At 54.4% G+C, this 24,052-nt stretch overlaps 6 protein-coding genes across 6 annotated transcripts; 1 reads left to right on the top strand and 5 right to left on the bottom strand.

Moving 5' to 3' along the window:
* Nucleotides 1–4,428: 4,428 nt before the first annotated feature.
* GCG54_00015049 (Mitochondrial import inner membrane translocase subunit tim16) lies at nt 4,429–5,476 on the bottom strand (the record flags this gene model as incomplete). Its single annotated transcript, XM_045414866.1, has 2 exons — nt 4,429–4,917; nt 5,330–5,476. 2 exons carry the CDS (start codon nt 5,474–5,476, stop codon nt 4,429–4,431), a joined length of 636 nt encoding a protein of 211 aa, XP_045260988.1.
* A 423-nt stretch (nt 5,477–5,899) lies between these two features.
* Nucleotides 5,900–7,145, bottom strand: GCG54_00015048 (uncharacterized protein; the record flags this gene model as incomplete). Its single annotated transcript, XM_045414865.1, has 2 exons — nt 5,900–6,434; nt 6,490–7,145. 2 exons carry the CDS (start codon nt 7,143–7,145, stop codon nt 5,900–5,902), a joined length of 1,191 nt encoding a protein of 396 aa, XP_045260987.1.
* A 1,759-nt stretch (nt 7,146–8,904) lies between these two features.
* GCG54_00015047 (Protein transport protein yip1) lies at nt 8,905–10,025 on the top strand (the record flags this gene model as incomplete). Its single annotated transcript, XM_045414864.1, has 3 exons — nt 8,905–9,258; nt 9,315–9,400; nt 9,470–10,025. The coding sequence occupies 3 exons, from the start codon at nt 8,905–8,907 to the stop codon at nt 10,023–10,025; spliced, it is 996 nt and encodes a 331-aa protein (XP_045260986.1).
* An 853-nt stretch (nt 10,026–10,878) lies between these two features.
* On the bottom strand, nt 10,879–13,014 carry GCG54_00015046 (Protein pim1; the record flags this gene model as incomplete). The annotated part of the gene is made up of 3 exons (XM_045414863.1): nt 10,879–11,180; nt 11,228–11,825; nt 11,875–13,014. 3 exons carry the CDS (start codon nt 13,012–13,014, stop codon nt 10,879–10,881), a joined length of 2,040 nt encoding a protein of 679 aa, XP_045260985.1.
* Nucleotides 13,015–15,006: 1,992 nt separating this feature from the next.
* On the bottom strand, nt 15,007–15,502 carry GCG54_00015045 (uncharacterized protein; the record flags this gene model as incomplete). Its single annotated transcript, XM_045414862.1, has 3 exons — nt 15,007–15,086; nt 15,145–15,342; nt 15,448–15,502. 3 exons carry the CDS (start codon nt 15,500–15,502, stop codon nt 15,007–15,009), a joined length of 333 nt encoding a protein of 110 aa, XP_045260984.1.
* A 978-nt stretch (nt 15,503–16,480) lies between these two features.
* Nucleotides 16,481–18,312, bottom strand: GCG54_00015044 (putative feruloyl esterase; the record flags this gene model as incomplete). Its single annotated transcript, XM_045414861.1, has 4 exons — nt 16,481–16,567; nt 16,728–16,997; nt 17,054–17,794; nt 17,848–18,312. The coding sequence occupies 4 exons, from the start codon at nt 18,310–18,312 to the stop codon at nt 16,481–16,483; spliced, it is 1,563 nt and encodes a 520-aa protein (XP_045260983.1).
* Nucleotides 18,313–24,052: the final 5,740 nt, after the last annotated feature.

Genomic DNA, 24,052 nt, shown 5'->3' with positions numbered 1-24,052 from the left:
TACAAACCGAAGCCATTGTCTTTGCTATTGCGATAGTAGGTTGTGGTTGGGAAATGTGTTTGATCTTGATGGGGGATGACAGCGGGGCATAGGCTGGCTGCCTGACGCCTTGGTACGCCTAGCGGCGAACCACTGCACAGAGAGCGGCAGAGGCAGACTGGCGGCTGTCGAAGAAGCACTTTCTAGCCCTACTGTAGGCTTTTCGCAGTCGTGATAAGAGTCGAGGCTGAAGTATGAAGCTGGCTGTTATGTAGGGAGGATGTGTGCGTATGAGTGTCGATGTTAGCCTTGTGTTTAGTGATATATGACCCCGCAATCTGAACATACAGCTATAGAGATATTAGGTATGAATCTTCAATGCTGCGTGATAACCACAGCCTTGCGAGTCTTCAGGATCCAGATACCACAAGTATTTATTAGCGGTTGTAGTGATTGAGGTCCCTCCTCTAGTCGGGAAAAGGCAACTGATCGTTGCTACTCTAACTCAACCCAACTGATCAACAGTGTAGCCTGAGTCAGGATTGATATGTTGAGAGCATATGCCCCGCAAGGGTACTTGGTATACTGCACGCAGTTGCAGCTCTTTACAGGGGTTCGTCTGGCCGCCGTCTGTCTCCGATTAGTTGCACGCGCGAATTCGTTACCTTAGCCTCAAATCTCATAATCTATCACAGCTAATGCTGTTATGCTTATAGTGTGACAAACTCATTCACATCAAGTAACCCACCGTGAACTAAGCCTAAATCCTCCGGTTGCGGATCTGAGATCTTCTCAGACGCCTCCATTCAGACCTCGTCGCTTGCTCCACTCCAGAAAGCCCTACTATCATAGACCCATTCCACTGCGGGCCCGTCAACGCTCCTAAGGAAGAACAAAATCATTCGCTCAGATCGTCTAGTTGGTTAGGATGATACGTTGTGGTCTTCATCACACAGCGCTCCGTGTTGACGGCGGTTCGAATCCGCCTCTGAGCAATGACGGGATCGTGAGATCTTGGCTTTTTGCTTTTGGTCGTCCTGGATTGTGAGTTTGCTGTAGATTTTGTGGGGCCCGCCTAAGGTTGAAGGAGTTGTCATGTGGTCTTCGTTTGTTTCTAAAGTCAGGAACCAACATTTTATCGAACGCTTAACAGACAACACATCAAGGTTGTGCCTATGACAGGTCCAGGAAATACAGTAAAAGCATTCTGCCTAGGAATTGATATTTCGTCTTTAATAACCCTAAAAGATGTGGCACTCAAGCTCACATCATTTCTCTGAATAACAGGAGGTTTTTCACGTCATAATGCTATCCCATCCTCTACCACTAAAACCAACCAGTAGAGGAGTGGCTTGACCTACTATCCGCACTAAGGTAGGCGGCTTTATTGAACGACGGTTCACAAGGTGCCTGCAGGCGATGACCCGCTATGCGAACTTATAGAGGAGAAGTCAGAAAGAGGCAGATACCTCTTTCTCTCCCTACTGCTTTTTCCTTTTTCTTTCCTTCTCTTATTTAAACCTGCAATACAGACAAATCTGTAGCCGAGACAACCTCCAATGAACGGAGCGACCCTATCAATCCTGGCAGACGCTGGGTATAATATTTACAGCTGGGTTTTTGACATCGATCCTTCTCGAGACTGTGACAAGCCGCTGTTTCGTTCTATCGGCGAGCAATGCTTCACGATTCAAACGACTTATCTGCGCATTCCCCCGCATCTGGGCTTCTTTTCGCCGGGGCCAAGTCGCTTACAAGGGATGGAAGCTTGCTTTTTCGCAAAGTTAGCCAGCTTCTATCTCATTTTCTACCCGTTTCTCGGCGTGATTGGTCTTCTAGGGTCGCTGCCTCAGTCTTTTATGCGGAAGGCTGCGCTCTTGCCTCTAGCAATGACTGTTTTTGCCTGGATCCTGATGTGTATAGTAAGTCGTCAGGCAATTTATCGCTCTACTCCCGCTAACATACCATTTCCAACAGACTCGCTATCTCGCACCGGCTTCCTTGCGACATGATGGACCCACTCAAGGCCGCTGACGCTTGCCGAAGGTCTTCGCAGATTTCTCCAAGACGCGAAATGATCTAAGTAATGCTTCTCAGTGCCATCTTTCGGGCCTGGCAACTCTCGGCTGTGGCTGACAACGCACCTGTGTCCATTCCGTTACACTTTGCCCTGCCAGGAAACAGACAGGTTCATGGTCGATCGATTCTTTCTTCTCGTTGTCACAGCAGGTGAGGACTGGTTTGAGACTACCTTACATGACATCTGCATTGCTTTTTCCTGCAAGAGCTCTAAAGATCAACCTTGCAGTCACGCCAAACAGCTGGCTGCCTCTTTGGCTGGGACGTTTTCTGTCATGGAAGGGGCGCTTTTGGGGTTACCTGACTTTTACTCGACCTACCCGTGTATTCTACTTCGCCTTCCTCTAATAAATGCAGCTGTTCTCAAGAGGGCGCTCCTTCTCAAAGTCACAGGTTGCTGCGAAGGATAGTGTGACGTCCAGGTTCCTTCCACTCTGACACCATTACGTTGTGCTTGGGAGGGGCCGTCTTTCCCACCCCTGGATTAAACCATGGCCATTCTTTCCTTGGGACGTTACCAAGGCCTTGCTTGACCTGCATAAAATATCGAGTGTCTGAATCGACGTCCGTTTTCTTCCCCCTTTCTTCTTCACCGAGAGCATCTCACACCCATCGTACTATCATCATGTTTCCTATCCCCTCTCTCCGCCATTGCATTCTCCTTTGGGTGCTCGTGCCCGCGCTAGGGTGGGCGATTGAGCGCTCGCTCCGGCACGTCTTTGGAGTTGAGGAGCTTCGGCACCGAACCTCTCTTGTCGTCGCTGTATTCGTTGTCAAGTGGATGACCGCTTTCATTGTTTGCTAGGTCAGCAGTGTCATCGAAATCATCTACCTTGCACCTTAGGTCCGGGGGCTGTAATGGTCCTAGGATCCTGAGTGTGAGCTCAGGCCTGTGCACCGGACGGTAATTTTTGGAACTTTTGCCTCCTTTAGCATTGCCGCTGGTCGTACACACCCTCCGGGATACCATGCGGCCGAACCTCAATCAGTGGGTCGGGGTCCTGGTGGTCAAGACAATTCAGTCTTGGCCACACGTTCAAGAAGCTAAGTAGTCCAACAGCTCGCCACTAACTACGTTCATTGGTCTGCTAATGCATGCAACTCGACAGTTTTCTTCCATGGCCTGCTCGACAACCACTTTCGAAGATCTCTCGTCTTTCCCCTCGGGCTTAAACGGAGGTCGAAAAAGTACAGCTGTCTGAGTATGGTAGCCCGGACAGCCTCTCCCCAGACATTTTCTCTGGCTCATCGGCTTGGGTAGCAGACGAAGCATATTGGATATGTTCAGAGGGTTTCAGAAGGCAGCGACCAGTTTCTGGGGATTACGTGGGAAAAGAGCCGGGGATTGCTCTCCAATGTATCGTAGACCTCATGTAGAAGGCTTAATGGGACGACGTACTTGTGGCTTCTTCGGACATATGCCCATGGTTCTTGACTGCGTAGCAGAACTCCTCCAACGCTCAACGCACCCTGCTCACACATCTGGGTTATCCACCCGTGGCCAACCGGTGCACCACCAATATCCCGATTTGATCCTAGTCTTACACTGACTCCAGCCCGAAGAGGGTGTCCTTGATTCTCGGGTTGATGCAGCATGGGCAGAGAGGGACACTTTAGAGATGAAGGTTGCCCCTGACAAGATTCGAGGCTGGCATTCCCGCAGGATGACGAATGGATAAGAGAACCGTTGACTCAACTGATCTCTGGAAAGCTACGGCCCGAAGCATTGCCCAGCAGAGAGTCTCAAGTCGGCACCAAAGCATCGGAAATACGCCAGGCTTGGAAAATCAGATTTCAGTGTGTATCACAGAGACCGCCGCTGTCCCCTGGAACCGAAAACAAAGTATCACTTCTGTTCTCAAGAAAGGGGGAAAGCATGACTACCGACTAACCATGAAGCCTCTTCGTGTTTGGCCTGTACACTGTCTCCCCTGTCCGTCTGGACGTCGCGGAACGGCTTCGATAAAGGCAAGCGAAAGATGATGTCCGCGCGGCATGCTACGCAGAACATGTAGCCTCAATCCATCAATGAGTAGAACACAAGGTCTGCATTCTCTAACGACCTCTGATCGGTCCAAACCCCTCACCTCGGCGGTTGTCTTTTCTTATAGTACAGTATTAACACATGCGCAACCCTTTTTTTATCGTCTAACCATGCCAATGCAGGCGGTGCCGCGCCACAAATCCACCCTGCCCAAAACGCCATGCCATGCGGAGTCGAGTGAAGTTGTTCCAATACAGTTCCTTTGATCCAGGAGGGCCCTCTCAAGCCTTGTCGCAAAAAAGACTCTCAGCCCCCCCGTCCTCATTCCGTCGTCGATCGTCCCTCCTCAGAACCAGGGCAAAGCCCCCAGGTTCAACCCCAACCGCTCACCGGTCCTTGTAAATTTTGGGCTTAAACCCCTCCTTCACCTCGGCCTCTGCCTCTTCCTTCTCCACCAGCGGTCCGATCTCGCTCTCCAACCTCTCCCGCGCGCGCAGGATCTTGCTCTGCAGGTAGAAGCTGCCGCCCTTCTTCGGGTCGTTGGCGTCGAACAGCCGCTTGAAGCGCTCCATGACCTCGCCCGCATTGCTCGCGCCCTCCTTGGGCGCGTCCACGTTGAGGATCTTGCACGCCTCGTCGAGCGTCATGCCGCCCGCGCCGCTCGCCTTAGCCGCCACGCCGCCGCCGTTGCCGTTCTTGGCCTGCGCGCGCGCGTACTCGGACGAGGCCTGCGCCTGCTTGTAGGCCGCGGCGAAGGAGCGGCCGACGATGCGGGTGCCGACGAAGAGGACTTGGGTCACGAGGCGATAGGCCTGATCACAAGCAAGACTCATTAGCACCTTGAACAGCTTGTGCGATGTTTTGAAGTGGTGTTTCTGGGGGTTCCGGCGGGTTCGGGGTGGAGGCGGAAGATGCGGTGGCGCATCGGAGGGGAGGGGGCGGCAAATGGAGACTCACCATGTTGACGTATTAGTCGCAGCAGGTTCTGCGGTGGAAATTGTAGATTGAAGAGGTTGTAGAGAATCGGAATGTCGAATCTCGCACGTGTAGCGAGTGCGGATGTGGTGCGGTCGGACGGGGCAGTCGTCGCGAGGCAGAGCTGCTGGACGTGGGGGTTTGACGGCGTCGCTGATGCCAGAAAAATCCATCACGATATGGAAATTGCCGACGAGAAATTCCGAGCTCTCCGGCTGCGGGTTTTGCCGTTCCGAGTATTTTGTTTCTTTTTTTCTTGCCTCTGTGTAGGTCTGTGCTTGGTTCTTCACAATTCTGCACAACTGAAGTGACTCCTGCCAGCTGGCGCCAACAGGCGTCAACACCCCCGGTCAAGATGGGTGGCCCTGGTGGATAAACATGATTCTGAAATTTGAGTTTGCGACCATCACCAAAAAGCTCCGCTGCGCTCGTGCCCCTTTCTACGATAACGGGCTTCATATCGCCCTGATGAGCTTATTCTCACTTCATGTCAGCTGCTGCTTTCGATACGCAATAAGTCGACCGAGAGAATTTGGCACGCAAATGAACGCATGGTCCCATGCCGAGCTCTGGGAAGTTGAACACGAATGCCAGTCTCTTGGCCATCAACAACCCATGCCCTCAGCTCAATATACGGCAAAATTCTGTGACTAAGGCTACCAGCTTTGATGGCAAACTACGATTCATGCACAGTGGCAATCGTACCACTTCAACCAAGCACTGATGCGACTGACTTTCAGACTTTCAGAGACTATGTACCAGTGGATTTATGTACTCTGCACAACGGCAGTCTAGCTAAGTATCTACGGGAAAACAAGTATGTACAGAAGAGGAATGTTCTAAAGCATGGCGCCAGTGTTCACGATGACCGAGGACAAGGATCTAAGACCAGGTGGTGGTAGCACCAATAGCAGCGCCGGAGGTGGGAATCAAAAAGTTGCTCGCGGCAATCTTGCCGTTCGCCTGGCGCGCGCCCTTGACGAGGCTGACGTCGACGCTCTTGAAGCTGGCGTCGGACCACGTCGCGCTGCCGTCCCACGAGTTGCCGCTGCTGGTCGTCCCGCTGACGAGCGACGTCTGCCCGCTCTTGGCCGTCGTCTTGGAGTTGCCGCTCGCGATGTTGCTCTTGAGCGTCGACTTGGTCGTGATGGTCTGGAAGCCGACCGCGCCGTTGTTCCACGCCGTGTTGCGTGAGAACTGGAAGTTGCCCGGGTTCTTGTTGTCCGTGAAGCCCTTGGCCGCGTTCTGGAAGGCGATGCAGTTGGTGATGACGTGGTCCGCCGAGCCAATATCTGCCGCGTCGCCGCCGCCCAGCTTGAAGCCGTTGCCGTCGCCCTGGAAGTCGGTGAAGCCCCAGCGGTTGACGCCGTTGCCCCAGGAGAGGGTGTCCATGATCGTGATGGGGGACTTGAATTCCCTGTCATGTCATGTTAGTCATGCCAGGAAGGTATCAGAGGAGGTTGTAGTCTTACCAGAGATCGAGACCGTCATCGACGTTCTCCCAGAGACGGGCACCCTTGAGGATGTTTCCCGTGCCGGAGCCCTCCTTGCAGGCGAAGCCGTCGGCGCTCTCGCCGTTCTTGCGGGGGTCGCGGTTGCGGTACGAGTCGAGGTAGACGACCTGGTTGTTGCTCAGGGAGCCCTGCATTTGAAAGCCGGTCTCGTAGTTGTCGTGAGTGACGATGCGCTCAAAGTAGTTGTTGGAGCCGTCGCGGAGGTACACGCCGTACGGGCCGTTGATGATGGTCAACTTGTAGAACTTCCAGTAGTTGGCCTTCTCGATGTGCAGCACGCCGCGGTCGGCGTTGGCGAGGGAGGCGTCCAGCGCGGCGGGTGTGCCGGGAAGGGCCTCGCCGTCAAGGATCACGGCCTCGTCGTTGTACGCCGTCATGGTGTAAGGCTTGGCGGATGTGCCGCTCTTGGCGATCTTGATGTTGGTCGTGGGCGAGTAGGTGCCGCCGCGGAGGTAGATGGTGTCACCAGCAACGGCCTTGTCGACGGCGCTCTGGATCGACTTCAGAGGCGCTGCGAGGGTGCCGGCCGCGGAGTCGGAGCCGGTGGGCGAGACATAGATGTCGGCAGCCAACACGACCGGCAAGATGGCCAGAAGGAACTTGTAGAGACCCATGTTTGCTGTGAAAGAGACCAAAGAGCTAGAAGAAGGAGAGACTGCAGCTGTGAGTGACTAACAAGAAGGATCAGCAAACATGCCGTGTTAGCCGGCTGCCATCAAGCTTAAATACAAAGCTTCGGGAAGCCAACAGGGAGCCCCCTTCGTCTTGACAGCTCTCGGCCTGTACTTTAAAGCGAGCAAGCTTCATTATCCAGAAGTCAAGGACCCAGGGCACCCAAGGGCCGTTGCCAGTCTATCTGCGGCCACCATTGAAGGACCCCCTGTCTTTGATTTGGGGTTGAAGAACAACATCTCGAGCTCCCGTTGGTGGAAACAAAATTCCACAACCGTAGGGTACCTCATTGATGGAGTGCTTGGCCGCGCAAGGAAAAAAACACAGAAGGGCGGATCCATCGACATCTCCGTGGGAGAGAAATCCCGGCAATCGAGAGATTCGAGGAGTGTCCGGGATGGAGGGGTCCCCTGGGTTCGTAAGGCGGAAAAGTCGCGAAGCCTTCACGAAAAAAGACCTTCAACCAGTCGGGCCGTCCCCACGAAGCACAACACGCGCAAATATTGTCCTCATCTAGAGGATCTCACGTCCCCTCCATCTCGGAGAGCATCCGGACACGGACTCGATGGAACGTCGACCAGGGCTTTAATCGCATTAAGCAGGCACGCGATTCAGCAAAGCCGCCCGGCATGTCGGTCTTTTCGATGGAAACGTGTCCGAAGGTGTTGATTGCATCCTTTATTGCGAGAACGGAGGAGATTGACCGATTGAGGCGAACCGCGAGACTTCTGCATAGGAGGACCACGTTCAAATCTCACGATGTTTGTTTGGAAAAGCCGCATTGGGCTGTGGAGACAGACTCAGTCCACTGCCGGTATTTGTGCGCGGTACCTTGGCAGACTCTCTGCTCATTGCAAGGCCCGGCGGGATGGGTAGAAAGGGGGCCCCATATCCGAGTGCTTGGGGAAGCAGAAAACTGCCGCAGAATCTCGGGAATTGGAATTGCAGAGCGCTGGGTGGCTCGAGTCTGGACTCCTCCCTGCAAGGAGGCACTTGCCTGTTCCAGACGGCGAACCACAGGGCAAAAGTGACGCTAATTCGAACGACCCAGACTCTGGGCGCCCTCTGGTATTTCGTCTGTTGTCGGTACCAACGTTGGTGACAGGAAAACTGGATAATGCTGTGTGACGTCGACCTTTTCTAGAAACAAAAAAGGGGGAAACAAGCATCGGCTGTTGAGGTGACACGAGGTGGGTATGCAACAATCATGAGCAGTTCATCTGAAGGTCTCGGCGATTCAGGATGCTGAAAATCGGATGTTCTTCGCGCGAACCCGTGCTGATTAGATAGCTTTATCGATAACGCCATCCGATAACACTATCGATACGGCTCTAGGTCTGTGCCTGACTAAAGCTGCGCTGTGGCCTAACATACCAGGCACCAAATGGCTCCAGAGCTGGGCCCTGCCTGACGTGTGTTGAACCTCCAAAGAAGCTACATCTCCAACACCGACCGCCGCCCCAAGCTCGGGTGTCAAACTGTCCTCTCCACGCAAAAACCGCCAACCACTCCGGCGCAACGAGGCTCTCGAGCCAGCCACCTTTGCGACCACTTCCAAAACCACTACAAAAACCCTTTCGAAGACGATTCCAACCCGATTCACGGGCAGTAAACCCGCACGAGAGCCTCGCGATACGATATCGACAGGGGGTGGGGAAAGCATCATTATTCGCAACTTCACGGCAGCTTAAAACAAAGACGATGTCAAACTACTACCAACAGCCGTCCTACGGCCCAGGGCCCGGCCAGGGCGCCCAGAACCTCCAGTTCTACCCCTCCTCATACTCCCCCTCCCAGGTTTCCGGCCATGCAACCCCACAACAGGCCTCCTACGGCTACGGAGCTCAGCCCTCCGGCTCGCAGTTCGGCGCTGGCGGCGCTGGCGGTTTTGGTGGTGCGGCCGCGTTCGGCGGCGCGGCAGGCGTCTCCGGGCGCATGGGAGAGCAGGGCGGTCTGCGGACGGGCTGGCTCGCGGCCTTCTCGACGGAGGGATACGACGGGGAGCCGCCCCTGCTGGAGGAGCTGGGCGTGAACTTTGGGCACATCCAGGCAAAGGTTCGAAGCACTCTCCATGCGTGCTTGCAAGTCCGAAAATGCTGATGACTCTATAGACACTCGCGGTCCTGAACCCCTTCCGCCGCATCGACCAACACCTAATGGACGACTCAGACCTCGCCGGTCCAATCCTCTTCTTCCTGTGAGTACACCTCTGCCACGATCCCATCCCCTCCTCACCCGACACCAACTGACAAACCTCACCTCGCAGACTCTTCGGCACCTTCCTCCTCTTCTCCGGCAAAGTCCACTTCGGCTACATCTACGGCCTCGCCCTCCTCGGCAGCACCTCCCTGCACGTAATCCTCTCCCTCATGACCCCGACCGACGTCCACCCCTCCGCAACCTCCTCCGTCCCAGGCGGCGTCGGCGCGCCCCAGTACGGCGGCGCAGGCTACCCCGGCGCCGTCGACTCCCACGACCACCCGGCCGCCGCCGCGCGCACCGGCCACTTCTCCAGCACCCTCACCTTCGCCCGCTCCAGCTCCGTCCTGGGTTACTGCCTGCTGCCCATGGTCGCCACCAGCCTCGTCGGCATCGCCATGCCCATGGACACCCCGCTCGGCATCGTCCTGACCACCATGGCCATCCTGTGGAGCACCTACTCCGCCAGCGGCATGTTCTGCGCCGTCGGCAGGATGAGGGGCATGCGCGGGCTCGTGGCCTACCCGCTCGCGCTCTTCTACGTCGGCTTTGGTATCATGGGCATCTTCAGCTCGAGAGGCAGCGGGGCGCTGATCAAGGCTGCTGCTGGGGTGAAGGCGTGAGTTCAGAAAGGGTTTGGGGGCTGCATATACAAAACGAAAGTTGTGGAATGAGGCACAGATGCGGGAGCGGTGCCTTGCGACTCTAGTGGGGATGTTCAAAACGGGCGAAGGAGTCCATAGGTGTCCAAAAGGAGTCATGGATGGATAGACACAAGACAACAGCGTGAGGCATGTCAGCCATCAGAGGCTCAGCAGGCGAGACGCTTCATTCACGTCACTGTACAATAGCATAATCATGTTCAGACGAAGCCAGAATCAAATTTTGATAGTCCAATGCCCTGCCTCCCCCTTCCGATGCTTGAAAATGCGTCAATGCTGAGTAGCCCTCGTGATACCTTCGAATGATAACAGCGTCAAAGGTGTGGAAAAAGCGGGGCCATCCTAATATTACAATGCGAGACTTTTCTTCAGCCTCGCAAACAAGAGCCACGCAGTGAGATTTCATCTCCCGCAGACCAAACAAACGGGGCTTCGATGAACTGAGTTGCCCTTGGTATCATGAAATGACTTCCTTGAGGCCGTTCATTATGTTCCCATCCGTTCCATGCCTTGCCGGAGCCCACTGCAGCTCTCATAAGAAGAAATGTCTATAAGCCCGTTCGCCGGACGACCAAAAATCCAAAATATTTCATGCGTTTGCGCAAAAAAAGACGCTCTTGCCACAGAGGCGAGCAACAAGATATCGGAACCCTGGAAATATGTCCACGACTTGACCCTTGTGTCAAGTCCATCTGTTTCCCCTTCTATTGACGGCCCTCAAACTCATTCATTATGCGTGATCTGTTGGATCCGCAGTCGTCATGCGCTCGTTTCGATACATGCCCCATGGGTGAGGCTTCCCGCGCTCCAGTGCTCAGAAAACGGGCCTGAAGCCTCCGGTGGCTGGCTGGCCGTTTGAGGTGAAGACCATGCCGTTGGCCTTGGGGACATCAGCGACACCACCAAGAACGGAGTACTGGCCTCCAGCGCCGGCAAAGATAATCTTCTTGTCCTTGACAGCACTATTGTCAATCGTTGTAGGGGTCTCAATGTCATCGGTTGTACCCTGGCCAGTCTGGTAGTTGGCGGAGAAGCCCCATGAGTGAGCAATGCCCTTGGAGTCAACTGCGATGTTGTTGTCAACACCAGCAGCGACGAACACGCAGTTCGCGACATCTGAGACTAGTTAGCAACATTCAACGCATGCAAATGGACTCACGTACCCTCAACGATGGTAGGCTTAGACAGGATGCGAGGGTTTTGGCTCTCATCCTTAATAACGTTCTCAGCATCAAGCTCCTCGATGGGAATGCCAACCTGGTGACCATCAAGACGACCCCAGGTCAGGAGCTGGCCCTTCTCTGTGCAGGCCAAAGAGTGGTGCTCGCCGCCGGCAATGTGCTTAATCTTGTAGTCCTTGAGGGACTCGACAATGGTCGGGCGGAGGATGACAGCATCGTCCTCACCGGCGCCGCTGGAGATACCAGTCTCGGCAAAGTTGTTCAGACCCCAAGCCCAAACGACACCGTCCTTGTCCATGGCGAAGCTGTGGTAGGATCCGCAAGCAATGCGGTTAATGCGGTTCTTGGGAAGACCCATGCTCTGGGGAACCAGGGAGGCAAGCTTGTTGCGCTCAATGACGCGGCGACCGAGCTGATTCTGCTGACCGCAACCCCATGCGAGGACGGTGCCCTTGTTGTCCAGGGCAAGAATGTGGTTGGAACCGGCAGCGAGAGCTGTGATATTCTTAAGAGAAGGAATGAACATTGGGGTCATCTGAATGCTGATCTTCTCAGTGAAACCAAGGATACCGTCGCTCGACTGCTTTCGGTTAGCATCTTTGCAGTGTTCAAGAGAAGAGGAAACTTACTCTGAAGGTACCCCAGCCATAGACTCTGCCATCCTCAGTCAGCGCAAAGGTGGCGCTGTCACTAGCAACGACCTGGGTGAACTTGGCCTCGGGAGCGAAGTGGGTAGAGTCAACAGCAGTAGGCGTGCTCTCGCGGGGGTTGACACCGCTGTCCTCGTCATTCTCCTCATCTTCCTCGTCATCGACATCACGGACGCCGCCCTCCCAGTTGGTCTCGCGACCAAGAGCGCCCTGGTCGTTGACACCCCATGTCAGGATCTTGTTGTCCTTGGTAAGGGCGGCAGCGTGCATGCCACCGCAGGCAATCTGAACGACACCAACATCCTTGGCATCGAGGAAGGGGTTCAGGCGGGGACGCTTGACGTCAGTAACCTTCTTGGGCTTGTGCTTGCTGCCGAGACCGAGCTCGCCGGAGCTGCCCTCGCCAAAGACGTAGATGTCGAGGATCTGTGTGGGAGCAGAGTTGATCTTGGCGCCAATCTTGTGGGGATGGGGCTTGGGAGCAGCAGTGGCGGTCTTCTTGGTGGCCTTCACTGGCTTGACAACCTCGGTCTCCTCATCAGACTTGGCAGACTCGGTGGCCTGGCTGTCGACCTCGGTGGCCTCGGCTTCCTTTGCCTTCTTGGACGTGGGCTTCTCGTCCTCAGTCTCGTCGTCGCTGACCTTGCGCTTCTTAGCGGCGGGACCAGCCTTCGCCTTGGGTGCAGCGGTCTTCTTGGTATCTTCCTTCTTCGCGGCAGCCTTCTTGGGGGCGGCCTTCTTGGTCTTGGACTCGTCATCCGTCTCAGCAGCCTTCTTTGCGGCAGCAGCGGTCTTCTTGGGCGCAGCGGCCTTCTTGGTGGGCTTGGTAGCTTTGGTTGTCTTTGCGTTGCTCAGCTTGCTGTCGTCGGCGGACTCAGCGGCGGACTCCTCCTCGGGCTCCTCTTCCTCCTCGAGCTTGCGCTTCTTGGAGGCGGCAGTCGCGCCATTGGTGGCAGCCGCCTTCTTTGCAGCGGGCTTCGCGGCAGGCTTCTCGGTCTTCTTGGCAGCAGCAGCAGCAGCAGCAGCCTTCTTCGTCGCGGCAGTGGTAGCAGCGGCCGTCTTCTTCGTGACGCCGCCCTTGGGCGCGACGCCCTTGTTGGTAGCAGCCTTGGGAGGCATTGTCCGTCAGGTGATGTCTGTGTTGGGTGGTTCGGAGAAGACGCGTATGAAATGTGTAAAAAACAGGTGGAAACGGGGTAAACAACAGATGGCAATCGCTGGAACGGACGTCTGCGATGCGAATTGACGTGTTTTTATGATGTTCTGGAAACAAAATAGACCAGAACTGGGAGGGATTGATGTATTGTGGAAAAGTGAAAGAGAAACAAAAAGGTGTTCCGAGGAAGGTGACGCGACCGGAGGAGCAGCTTTGTATTTTCTTGGGCCCAGGAATTCTTGCCAAAAGCAGGGGTGGCGCTTTGTGGCTCTTTTGCGCGGGCTGCCCAAAGGCAGCCGTCCATGGCCTGCGGCGGGTGGGCTCCAGAGTGCTCGGGTGCCCACCACAGGGTCCCAGTGTCCCTGTCCAGTGGTCCGGCGCGGCACCTTCGCAGTGCTTCTGGGCTGTTTTGTGCCGCGGTGGCCCGAGCTCCAGGGCCAATTGCGTCGAACTGCAGAGCTCTTTCCTTGGGGAGCTCCTGACCGCCCGTCTGCACCTGCCCGTTCCATGCGGCAGAAAAGTCGTTGCAAAATATTTTTAATGGGGCTTCCGGTGAGTCGGGGAACGTTCGCATCGTCTGCCGATGCCCCCAGAGGAAGGCGCGAGACCTACGCCACGACGATACCGGAGCTTTGCATTTTTGACCACAAAATGACGATGAAAACCGAGAGGCCCCAGCTTTTTCTCCAGGCACTTCTTCATGGTCTTCACAGATCCGAAAGTTGAATGAATATTCAAGTGCCGTGGCGAGAACTGGTCGCCTCGCTCATGTCAGCAGCAGCTGCGCAACAGTGGTCTTATTTTACTAAACACGACTTCGCCTCAGCTGCAATCTCGATAAATGAACCACCCGGCCGTTCATCCCAACGATCGATCTCGCTTGCCGCTCTTCAGCCGACGGGCATCAGGTCACCCTTCCAGCTATCACTCCAGCTGTCACCTGGTTTCAGTGCTTCTATGAAACGTCGTCCCCCTTGGCTGGCGATCCGACTTGAATGAAGCTGCATCAGGCCTGGATGGCGTGTCATTCGGGTTGCATGCTGGCCGTATGCAGGTCGCCAGCCCGAGGAGCCTGAAGAGACCTCTGATGACAAAGAGCCTGGGTAGAACCATTGGTCCGCGCCAATTCTGTGGAATCCTGCAGCGAATGTTCTATGCATATCAGTATCCCCAGAAAATTTGTTCGTTGGTCTATTGTTGCCTGAGTGCAGTCCATCGTGGTTGGTTCTGGTGTTTTTTCTTTCTCTTATTGGTTGCGGGCAGCCGCAAGACGTTGACTTTCCGAGCCCCTTATTGGTGACAGGGCCCCGAACGGTCCGGCGCCCCCGCGAAGCACCCACCAGTCCCGGTCCTGACCATCTCCGCAACAATCTCCCCCAGCATCATGTCGCTTTCTGCAGTACATAAAGTCTTCACAACGATAACGATGAAGACGAGTGGGTCGATTGAAGCAAAATCAGGACCCTGAATGTCCTGCCCTCAAGCAAGGCTAGATGCCAATTCCAGCCTGCTGGTCCTTTGTAGCAGGCAAAGGCTCAAACGTACTTGTAGACGGTCCATTATCAAAGTGAAGCGACTCAGTATCCCCGACAGATGTTTCTGGTGCCTCGAATAGTTTGACAAACTTGCTCCAACAAAAAAACATCAAAGAAAGTTCAAACGAGGACAGTAGGACGTCAGTCAGACGAACAATTGTCAGAGAGCGTTTCGGACAATGAAGATCGACAGTTGAGCAGTTTTAGAAGAATTTTGAAGAATTTTGAAGAACGTTCTTATCGATTTGCTTGCTCAATGCCGATACTGTTTTAAGCAGGCAGCTTCTCACACCCCAACGCCGCCATTTTGTGTGTCACTCAGAAACCGCCCATGCCGAGTCCTGCCCACCCTCAGTCCCAACTCAACGCCAGTCCGAAATGCATGAAACGCCACAAATGCATAATATTTTCTACCCCCGCTTAGCGACGAGTGGTGAAGTCAATCTCGTGCTCGCTGGGGTTGAACGAGCCATCAGAGGCCTTGTCACACGTGCAGGCGTCTACCACATCGTCAGCAAACATGATCCAGAAGTGATGCGGCGGAGGAGAGCTACATACCGGCAGGTCTGACACCGCAAGAGCAAGTCGCGCCCGCAGGCTTGACGTTCTCGGTGCCGGCGCGGTCGCAGGTGCACTCGCCAGCGGGACGGGCGCGGCACGAGCAACGGGGTCCGGAGACGGCGTTCTCGGTAGAAGCCTTGCTGCAGGAGCAGTGGAGGGCGGACTCCTTTCCGCAGGAGCACTTGGCTTGCTGAGCTGGAAGGTCGAAACAAGGTCAGCTTTGTTGGTTCTGGCGGCGGGGGTGGGCATGTGTGGAGGAGACCACGGCGTGGGGGAGGGGAAACGTGGGAGGGAACGTACCGCAGACGCACTCGGCGCTCTTGCCGCAGCAGGTGGTGGCCTTGTCGACGGTCATTTTGGAGGTGGTTGTTGGAGTGAAGTTGGTGGAAATGTCTGTTGTTTGTTGAGTCGGGAGACGGAAGGTAATTAAGCTGGATGTGTTGGTTTGAAGTAGAGCTGGGGTGATGACTGATGTGTTGGGGATTGAATCTCATGAAGACGGTCGAGAAAAGGGTCCTTTTAAGCAAGTGCTGCTGCAGGGAAGTAGCGGCCGAGAACCGACGTCACGGTTCCTGAATGACACCGCGGACGGCCCCTGCATGCGGTCATCAAATCGCGCGCCATTGGCCGTAGATCTTTTTGACCAATGGGAGGCTTTCAATTTCTAAGACAGAGGCGGATTCCGGGTCGGCCCATTTTTCGTGGCCTGTCAGCCCATCTGCGCGAGTAATGAAGAACTGCGGATGTCTCTTGGGATGACCGTGGCCTAGACTTTGGACTGTGGTTCCATCTGCCTTTTTGGGACGACCAGAGTTGGTCAGCACTCTGTTGTGTCGGTCGCTGACCTTTTTCAATTGCTATGCGTCTCTTCAACTTGGTGTGGGGCTTGTCCATCCGATGAGTTGACAACACACCACAGCATTTGGTAGAGCAGCATGACTGGATGATTGGCTCTTGAAGTGGTCTTCAGCAACCAGGTACGCAATCCTGTACTTGTCTTGTTGACATCAACCAGCCACATCTCGCATCGACTAGAAGCTACAATAACCCAAATTCAAATCACAAGTTCACTTCTCTTCTGAGATCAAGTTCCATCCAACCACACCTTTGAAGCCACGACCCCGCTGAGTGCGGAAAACTCCAAATCATTGGGGTCGGACCACCCCGCTCATTGCCATGATAAAATCTTCCCTAATAGACTTATGGCCATTCAAACCACTCGTCAGTGCCCTAATTAAATGGGTCCTTCATCTAGACAAAGACTGGATGGACGCAAACCAGTAATGAAGTCTTCGGTTTCCATAGAATTGGTGCGTTTTGTCTTCGATCATTCCTAAACTTGGGGAGACCACTCGATGTTGAGGTTCTCGCAAATACCACTAGGGTTATCTGGCCACACGACATCGTTATTGTCCATGGGCTGTTGAGAGAATTAAAACACATTGCCCGCATGGCATCACACGATGTACACAAGACAAGTACATTAAACCAACGGCTGTGTAAGTAGCCGAGTTCTAGCTGCTGCACGACCAGCACTCCACATTAATGTCAGATTCGACACTACAGTTTTTACCCAGAACAGCCACTTTCGGGTAGGGGCACAGGATGCGGTCTGTTTCGGTCCCCTTCAGATCTGTGACCTTTACCGGGGTTTCTTCTGGTGCCGTTCCGTTCTCAACCCACGCACGCAGCTGGTCGAATAGACCAACCGGGTTTCCGCTCGCTCCTCCGGCGCAATGGCCCATGCCTGGCACCTCAAAGTGACGGTAGAAGTCATGGGCCTCCGGAATAAGTGCCGAGACTTTGTTGTAGTACTTGATCGTGCCCTTCGAAGGGAGGAGCTCGTCGATCTGCGAGACTGTCAGTATTTACACAGAGAGGGTACTTTTCAGGGACAGACACTCACTAAGCCGTGGAAAGTGACAATCTTGCCACCGGATTGACGAAAAGCACTCAAGTCGGGATCACCGGTGCCGATGATGGAGCTGTACCGCTGGCGGCCCTGGTGCGCCAACCAGTCGAACTCCGCATGACTTATGTTGGACAGGTCCAGCTCCGCGCCCCTCGCCGCGAAGAGGGACAGCCACTGTGTGGCAATGGCCAGCGGAACGCCCACGCAAGATGACCCCGTGCAGTTGGTCACCGCAACGCCGGCCGTGATATCGGTGCCCGGGTTCAGGCCAAACCACGTCTGTTCCCCCTGCGCATTCCGCAAGCCCTGCCACGTCGCATTCACGACAGCCGCTGCCGCCGAGGTGATGGTAGCTGATTCGGAGCAGTTGATAGCCCTGCCCACCAGCTTGAACGGATCGAAACTGCTCAGACACCCGTCGGCGTCACTGATCATTCCGTCCTCGAGGCCGTCCAGTCCGTCGCAGGCCGATACTGCGGCTGCCGTGATCGCCTGCAGCTCGCAAGGGGCAGGGTATTTACCGAGCATGTTCATGAATTGCTGCGGCCACAGCAGACTGGGAAAGAATTCGGTCCACTGGATCCCGGGAGCTCCCGCCGCGATGCCGTCGTACTGCGTCGGGTATCTCTGTGCTAGCATGAGTCCCTGTCGGCCGCCTTGCGAGCAGCCGTTCCAGTACGAGTAGTCCGGTCCGCGCCCATAGTAAGACTTGATAAGTGACTTTCCGATGATGGCCTAAAGCAGCGGTGAGCTAGACTCCTAAGCCCAGTACATTAGAACATTCTTACCCCGTCGTCCAGCGACACCGACGCAAGATTCTGCAAAGCGTACAGATTCACGTTGCCGGGGCTGAGAAGAGCCCAAGGGCTGGCATCCTCGGCATTGCCAAGCCCGGCATCCGTCGTGATGGTCGCGTAGCCGTCCCACACTGCGCCGCTCATGGCAGTGTAGAAGGGGTCAGAACGGCCGGCGACCCATCCGCCGCCTCCAACGGCTTGAAGACGTCCATTCCATCCGTCTGCCGGGAGCCAAGCCTCGACCACGATGCTATCGTCCTGTCCAGGATGCGTATAAGCTACCGTGACGTTGCAGAAGCTGGCGTTGTTCACTTCGACTGACGGTTGGGTGAACCGCACTGCTGCAGGGACCGAAACGCTGTGGTTGGTGACGAGGTTTGCCTGCACGGAGAGTATGTCGGCTCCAAACAAGGCGATGTCGCCGAAGGTCGCCGATGAACATGCGTGAACCGACATGATGGCAAGATAACAGACAGTTCACGAGGCTTAATATAGAATGATGGTACTTTCCAGTGGCAATCAGGGCTTTATCTTGAGTTTAAGTATCTCTTATGTAGTTCACACTCTCGTAGTTTCTTTTTTCCATTACAGGAAGAAATGGCCTGGGGCAGAATTGGTGGGAAGACAGCAGCGGCTGTGCGGATGTTGTGAGGTAGTTTGCGCACATTCTGGCGATTCCCAGCTAGCGTTCACAAACAATCTTGCAGGGTCTTTATTGTGGCGTTTCGATGCCTAGAGCCTAAAGCGTAAGCGACATATATAAAGCCCCTTGCATCGTCAAACTGATACCGTCAGGGGAAAAGCAAACTGGCGGAAGCAGACTCGCGAGACGAATCGGGGCTCGGTGCTGTGATGTCCGCACCATCTCATAAAACGCGCAGAAGCTTTTGTACTCCAGATTCGAGAAGCCTCTTGGGTTTCTGGCTCCTGCGCGAAGGGCTATGGCTGCTGTTTGTATGCAATAGGTAAGTACCTTGGTTTAGTATCGTGGTGCAATTTGCCCTTTTCCTACTCTGCCTCTAGTTGCAAAAAATGTGGTATTATGGAACGTTTGATGGAACAGGCAATTGAGTGAGTGTTGCGAGGGCACGAAACCTACGGCCAATCCACCCATTCTAAAAGAGGCAAACAGGAAGGGGAAACTATAATATCTTGACAGCTTTAAGGAAGAAGTCTCGTGGGACGATGAGGAGATTGCTGGGAACAACCTTACATACTCAAGCACAGTATCGGCATCCATTGACATGGGACGTCAAAACGTCACCGAATGCCGTGATACTACCAGCTATGGGAAATATGATGTGGATGGTGAGAGCAGGCAGTATGAGGCTCGTATGTCGTCACAGAGCTATGCATTAAAAGTCATAGGCAGTAGGGTGAAGAGAAAGACATGGGTTTCCATAGTAGTTCTGCGGTGGAGGAGAAAGAAAGAGAGAGAGAGAGAGAGAGAGAGAGAGAGAGAGAGAGAGAGAGAGAGAGAGAGAGAGGGAGAGAGAGAAAATGAGCGTTTTGAGGGACCTGCGCGGTTGTCTTGATCAAGATCCAGCTTGCATCCAAGTCCTTCATCAAGAAGCGCGATTGACACCGAGGGCGGTGAAGACCTCTCCATACAAAGCTCCTAAGAATCTCCCAAGATCAGGAACTGGATCAGAAACTCTCGCGTCAGAGGGCCGGCCAGGAGCATCACAAAGCCAATGTCGCCGTGATCTTGTTCCGGTATCCAGGGATCAACTAGACTGAATAACCGACAATTGAGTATTTCACTCTTATTGTTTGCAATAGACAGACGGCATCGTGGAAGGTCTAAAAACGAAACGCCGCACCATGCACACCCTTCATCTTCTTCCTGATAACTTTGAGAGCCTCCACAGTAGACACCACTGTCGGTGAGCTCTATTAAACACGTGCACGGATGTTTGTTTATCAAAGTCGTGCGGAAATTCTTTAGATGAACGGTGCCCTTCCAACTTGATATCCATTAATGTGGGCGTGGTCATCGCCCTTCCAGGTCGCCGTTTTCCAACTCTTTGTAGGTCCTTGGGCGAAGATAGATAGACTATAACCAAAAATCTCCTTTTTGTCACACCATGCGCAGAGGCGATAACTCCCATCTGATGACCTTGGTGCCTTTCGGGGTAGATATGCGGCAGTCCTTCATGACAGACTAGCCATATCAGTGTGATAGAGTTACCAGACTCGTACATTACGAGTCCGTTTTCAATGTAACAAAATAAATACAGTTCACAGAAGCATGCCGCTCTGTTCGATGGGAAGCCGTAGGCAAGTCTTTTACCAGTGGGTGATGTAAATATCTAGATGCAAAACATCCATGGGTAGAATGGTTTCCTAGGCCTCAAGAGAGAGCCAGATTTGACTCCGGTGGCGTGAGTGAGAAAAGAAGGGCCGAGCTCGATCTCATCCTCCTTGGAAGCCATTCTTATACATCAGTAGACGACAGTTAGCACATGAATACTGCGGAAAACTCGCGTTCCTGGGAGAAAACACCTGGAGTCTCTGAAAGACCTTTTTATGACTTGAAAAGCGATGTAAGACATGCATTGTCCGATTGCCAGTTCAGTATGACCAAGAAAGACCTAGAACAGATAAACCTGCAGCTTCGCCAATTCTTTCGTCTTCTTCTGACGCTACCCATGATGTATCCTGCCCGAATGCCTCGCGCAGGCCTAAACTAAGTAAGCTCCGGACTACCGATAGAGGAGAATGAGAACGTCCCTGGCCATCCAGCCAACCTGGAAGCTTAGAGGGCTCTCTCCTAGCTGGAAAGCAGTAGATATGCTACTGCATCTCATTGGTCCGATAGTCTAACCAAAGAAGGTGCTTGCTGCAGTTTATACCCACTGAGCTTCGTTAAAGGGGCCGGTGATGATCCACGATGTTAACTGTGATAGTTGCCCCACCGGTCAACTCGAGCGCATCTCCGTGGTTACAATGTTAGGGGCAGATGTGATCTCAGTCCAGAGTGCGATTTTTCACTTTAATCAGAGATGAGATCATTCCAATCTCCAGCCCACGAATTCAGAACGTTGTCGCGGACTGCGATCGCCGGCGGGGTCCCGGACCCGATCCCGGAGGTGGGGCAATCTAAACGCCGGACGTCGGCGGGAAGGTTGACCTCAAGGGACTCCGTTCGGAGCGGTCCAGAACATTTGTTCTCAATACCTAGTCAAAGGTATAAACCTACCCCGGAAAGATCAGAAACTTTCGCGCGACGACCCCAACTAGAGGCACGTCATCACGACCCCCTCGGGCCTTCAAACCTAACAACAAAACATACAGCCAGATCCCTAGGAGATGTTTTCGAATTCTGATAATCAAGTGATCATCACTGTAAGCCAATGGCTCCATTTGGTTCCAGAAAATTCGGATTTACTCGACACGCAACTCTGTCAAAGCAACCAGAAAAAACAGGCTACTACGCAGGACTTATCCGACGCAACTGTCCAGGGGCCATCCCCAACCCCTCACGTCGCACATATCCAGGCTCTCACCTGCCACGAGAAACGTCCGATGTCATGAACCTTCCGATCACTGCAACGACGGAGCTCTCAAGAATCCGAAAGCCCGGTTCACGACATTTGGGCTGATTGGCCCCAATTCGTTTCGATTGTTGCCGTGCGGTTACTCAGCGCCCTGCGATGGTGTTGCCAGTTGGAGCATTTCTGTCGTTGCGAAATTGGTGTACAGCTGTCAGATGCTACGGTGGTACACAGATTACTGATTAGGGAAACATGAGATCATGCGCTCGAGCAATGAAGGCTTAGCGGGGGTGGTCTCTGCGGAGGTGTATCGTGAGTACATATATTGAGTTGGGACGATACCTGCAAGATTGCGTGCTGCATTTCTATTACCAAGTCCTCGAAGCCCGGGTCGATGGTGCAGATGGTATGGGGTCTGCTCGTTGTCTTCTGGAGGACATTGCACGATGACCGAATCGGCCCCGAATAGAAGTCAAAGCAGGAGTTACCCGAGAAAGAGCCGCGGATTACTTGTTTCTGAAGTGTCAGTTGTGGTGACCCTGTCGATTCGAGGCCTCGCTAGAACGAGTTTGCAGAAGAGAGTCGCAGATGGAAAAACTCTATCTTGAACGCGTGCCCTGCTGACAGAAGAAAGCAAAGGGACAGCATTGCTCCCTGCATCGGGTCGGGTTCGAAGACGGCAAACAGTTTTCGTTCGAACGATGACAAGTCGACTGTTCCTTTTTTTCCTTTTTCGGCATGAAAGTCTGAACTTTGAAGGGCGACAGTCTGCCAGCGACGTGGGCCGCTCGGATAATGGCAACGGCGAGCGAATTGACGTCGTTCGCTCGGGTGGGATGAGGAGGTGGTGGTGGAGGGTGGGAAGGATGCATAAGCTTAGAGTCGTGCGTGCTGCATGGCGCACCGGGTGTTGGGGCGAGTGAAGGCGAGCGAGTGACCACAGTGCACTTGTCGGTTGGCTTTCGCGTCCTTGTTTCGTGTCCTGGGTCGCGGCACTTGAAGCCGAGACGATTCGCGGAGTACTGTGCGGCGGCAGGCAATAAACTTGCAAGCAGCCAGCGGACAGGAGAGCAGAGGCGGAAGCAGCAGGCCATGCGCTGGCGTGCTGACCGCGATGCGCGCGATGCGTCACGCCGTTCCTCGGCTCGCCAGTATTAGCTGCGATGAGACGGACGGACTTTTTGTCAAGTTGTGCGGATGGGTGAATTTTAGCGGAGCTTGGCAATATGACCACGACACAATGTCTTGCAGCGGACTGGGACTGCGACGTAAGCAATTCCTAATTTCTCATCAACAGGACTTTTGTCAGGAATGGCGATAACGAGCGACGGCCGGCGGTGATTTGTTTGGAGAATAGGAATGAAGATTAGGAATCGTCGCCGAGCCTTTCGGCCGATGAAGGCCGAGAGACACGGAAGACTGGAGGAGCTATCCGCGAACGGGTGACCTGCGGCGGGAGGGCGAGCGGGAAGGCGTGGCGGCAGGGGCTGTGATTAGCGGCCACGCTGCGGAAGGTTGTCAGGGAAAAGTCCCCGACAGGGCGCCGGCCGTGGCTCTCGAGTCGCGTCTTGTCTTGCGTGGCACAGCGCCGCCGTTGCTGCAATATGTACTACTCGTGGCCCTCGTCGTTGTCATCGTCTTCGTCGCACCGTCGCATACAACGCAACCGCACCTCAACCGCAGTGGCCCGCACATTCGCCTCGTTGACGTTGATCTTTCTAAAGCCTGGTCTTCTTGCAGTCGTCGGTGAGTCAGTCGGAAACGGGCTTGGCAATATGGCAAAAGTCCAGGGTTGCTCCGAGTGCTTGATAAGCCGTGATTAGCTTCGAGTGGACAGCAAACAAGGCGGCACGAGTGAGATTTTCGCTTTCGGAGTCAAGGCCCGGCGTTGCCAAGAGGTTGTGACCGCCGCGACGGCGGACGAACGATGAGGAAGAAGCTGCTGGTGCTGAGCCTGATCCTGCTGCTCGGATTTTGGAACATGGGCCCCGCGGGGCGCGGTACCTATTGGACAGTACCCAGTGCTCCACAGGGGACTTTCTCATTTTTTCCTCGCCCCTCCACTTGAATGGTTTTTTTTTCTGCTCATGTCTTGCTGTCTGACGGGCGGACCTGCGTAGTGGCTTAGGTAAGGGGCAACGACAGACGGCAGAGAGCCCACCTGGAGCGCATCGCCATTCGCAATTCGCAGCGCAATCTCTCGCATGGGGGCCATGCTGCGTACCACAGGTACCCGTGGATATATTACCCGCAAAGGGGAAAGGCGTTGGACCCTCCTTATCAGATCTGCGGGCCGTTTGTGAGATGCCATTGGGAGGTGGAAGGCGGGCGGCGGAAGACATCCGGAGGAGAGAGAGCAAAGGTCGAGATATGCTTCTTTTAGCTGGTGGAGGAAGAGCGGGAGTTTGGCGGGAAGACTGCGGGAAGGGCAGATGGCGGAAACTCTGGTCTGTGGGCACGCATGCGGCAATAGCAGCAAGAGACGATAGCCAGATCTGAATCCGTAAATTCAAGGAGCCTCGACCGGGATGCTGATGGCTGAAGTGCAGAGGCATGTTGGGAGTTTGCCGTGTTGGAGGCGCGCAGAAGGTGGCTTGCTGATGGGAGACCCTCCAAACATTGGTAGATGGCCTCTCTGATTGGCCACGCTTTGCCGCTGAGTAAGCGGAGGTTCCGAAAGAGGAGGTCGCACAGCAGGA

The sequence above is a fragment of the Colletotrichum gloeosporioides genome (genome assembly GCF_011800055.1).
Source record: "Colletotrichum gloeosporioides strain Lc1 chromosome Unknown consensus_66, whole genome shotgun sequence".
Taxonomy (NCBI): Eukaryota; Fungi; Ascomycota; class Sordariomycetes; order Glomerellales; family Glomerellaceae; genus Colletotrichum; species Colletotrichum gloeosporioides.
Note: the sequence above shows the minus strand (reverse complement) of the source record. Positions and strands in the feature narration are given on the sequence as shown.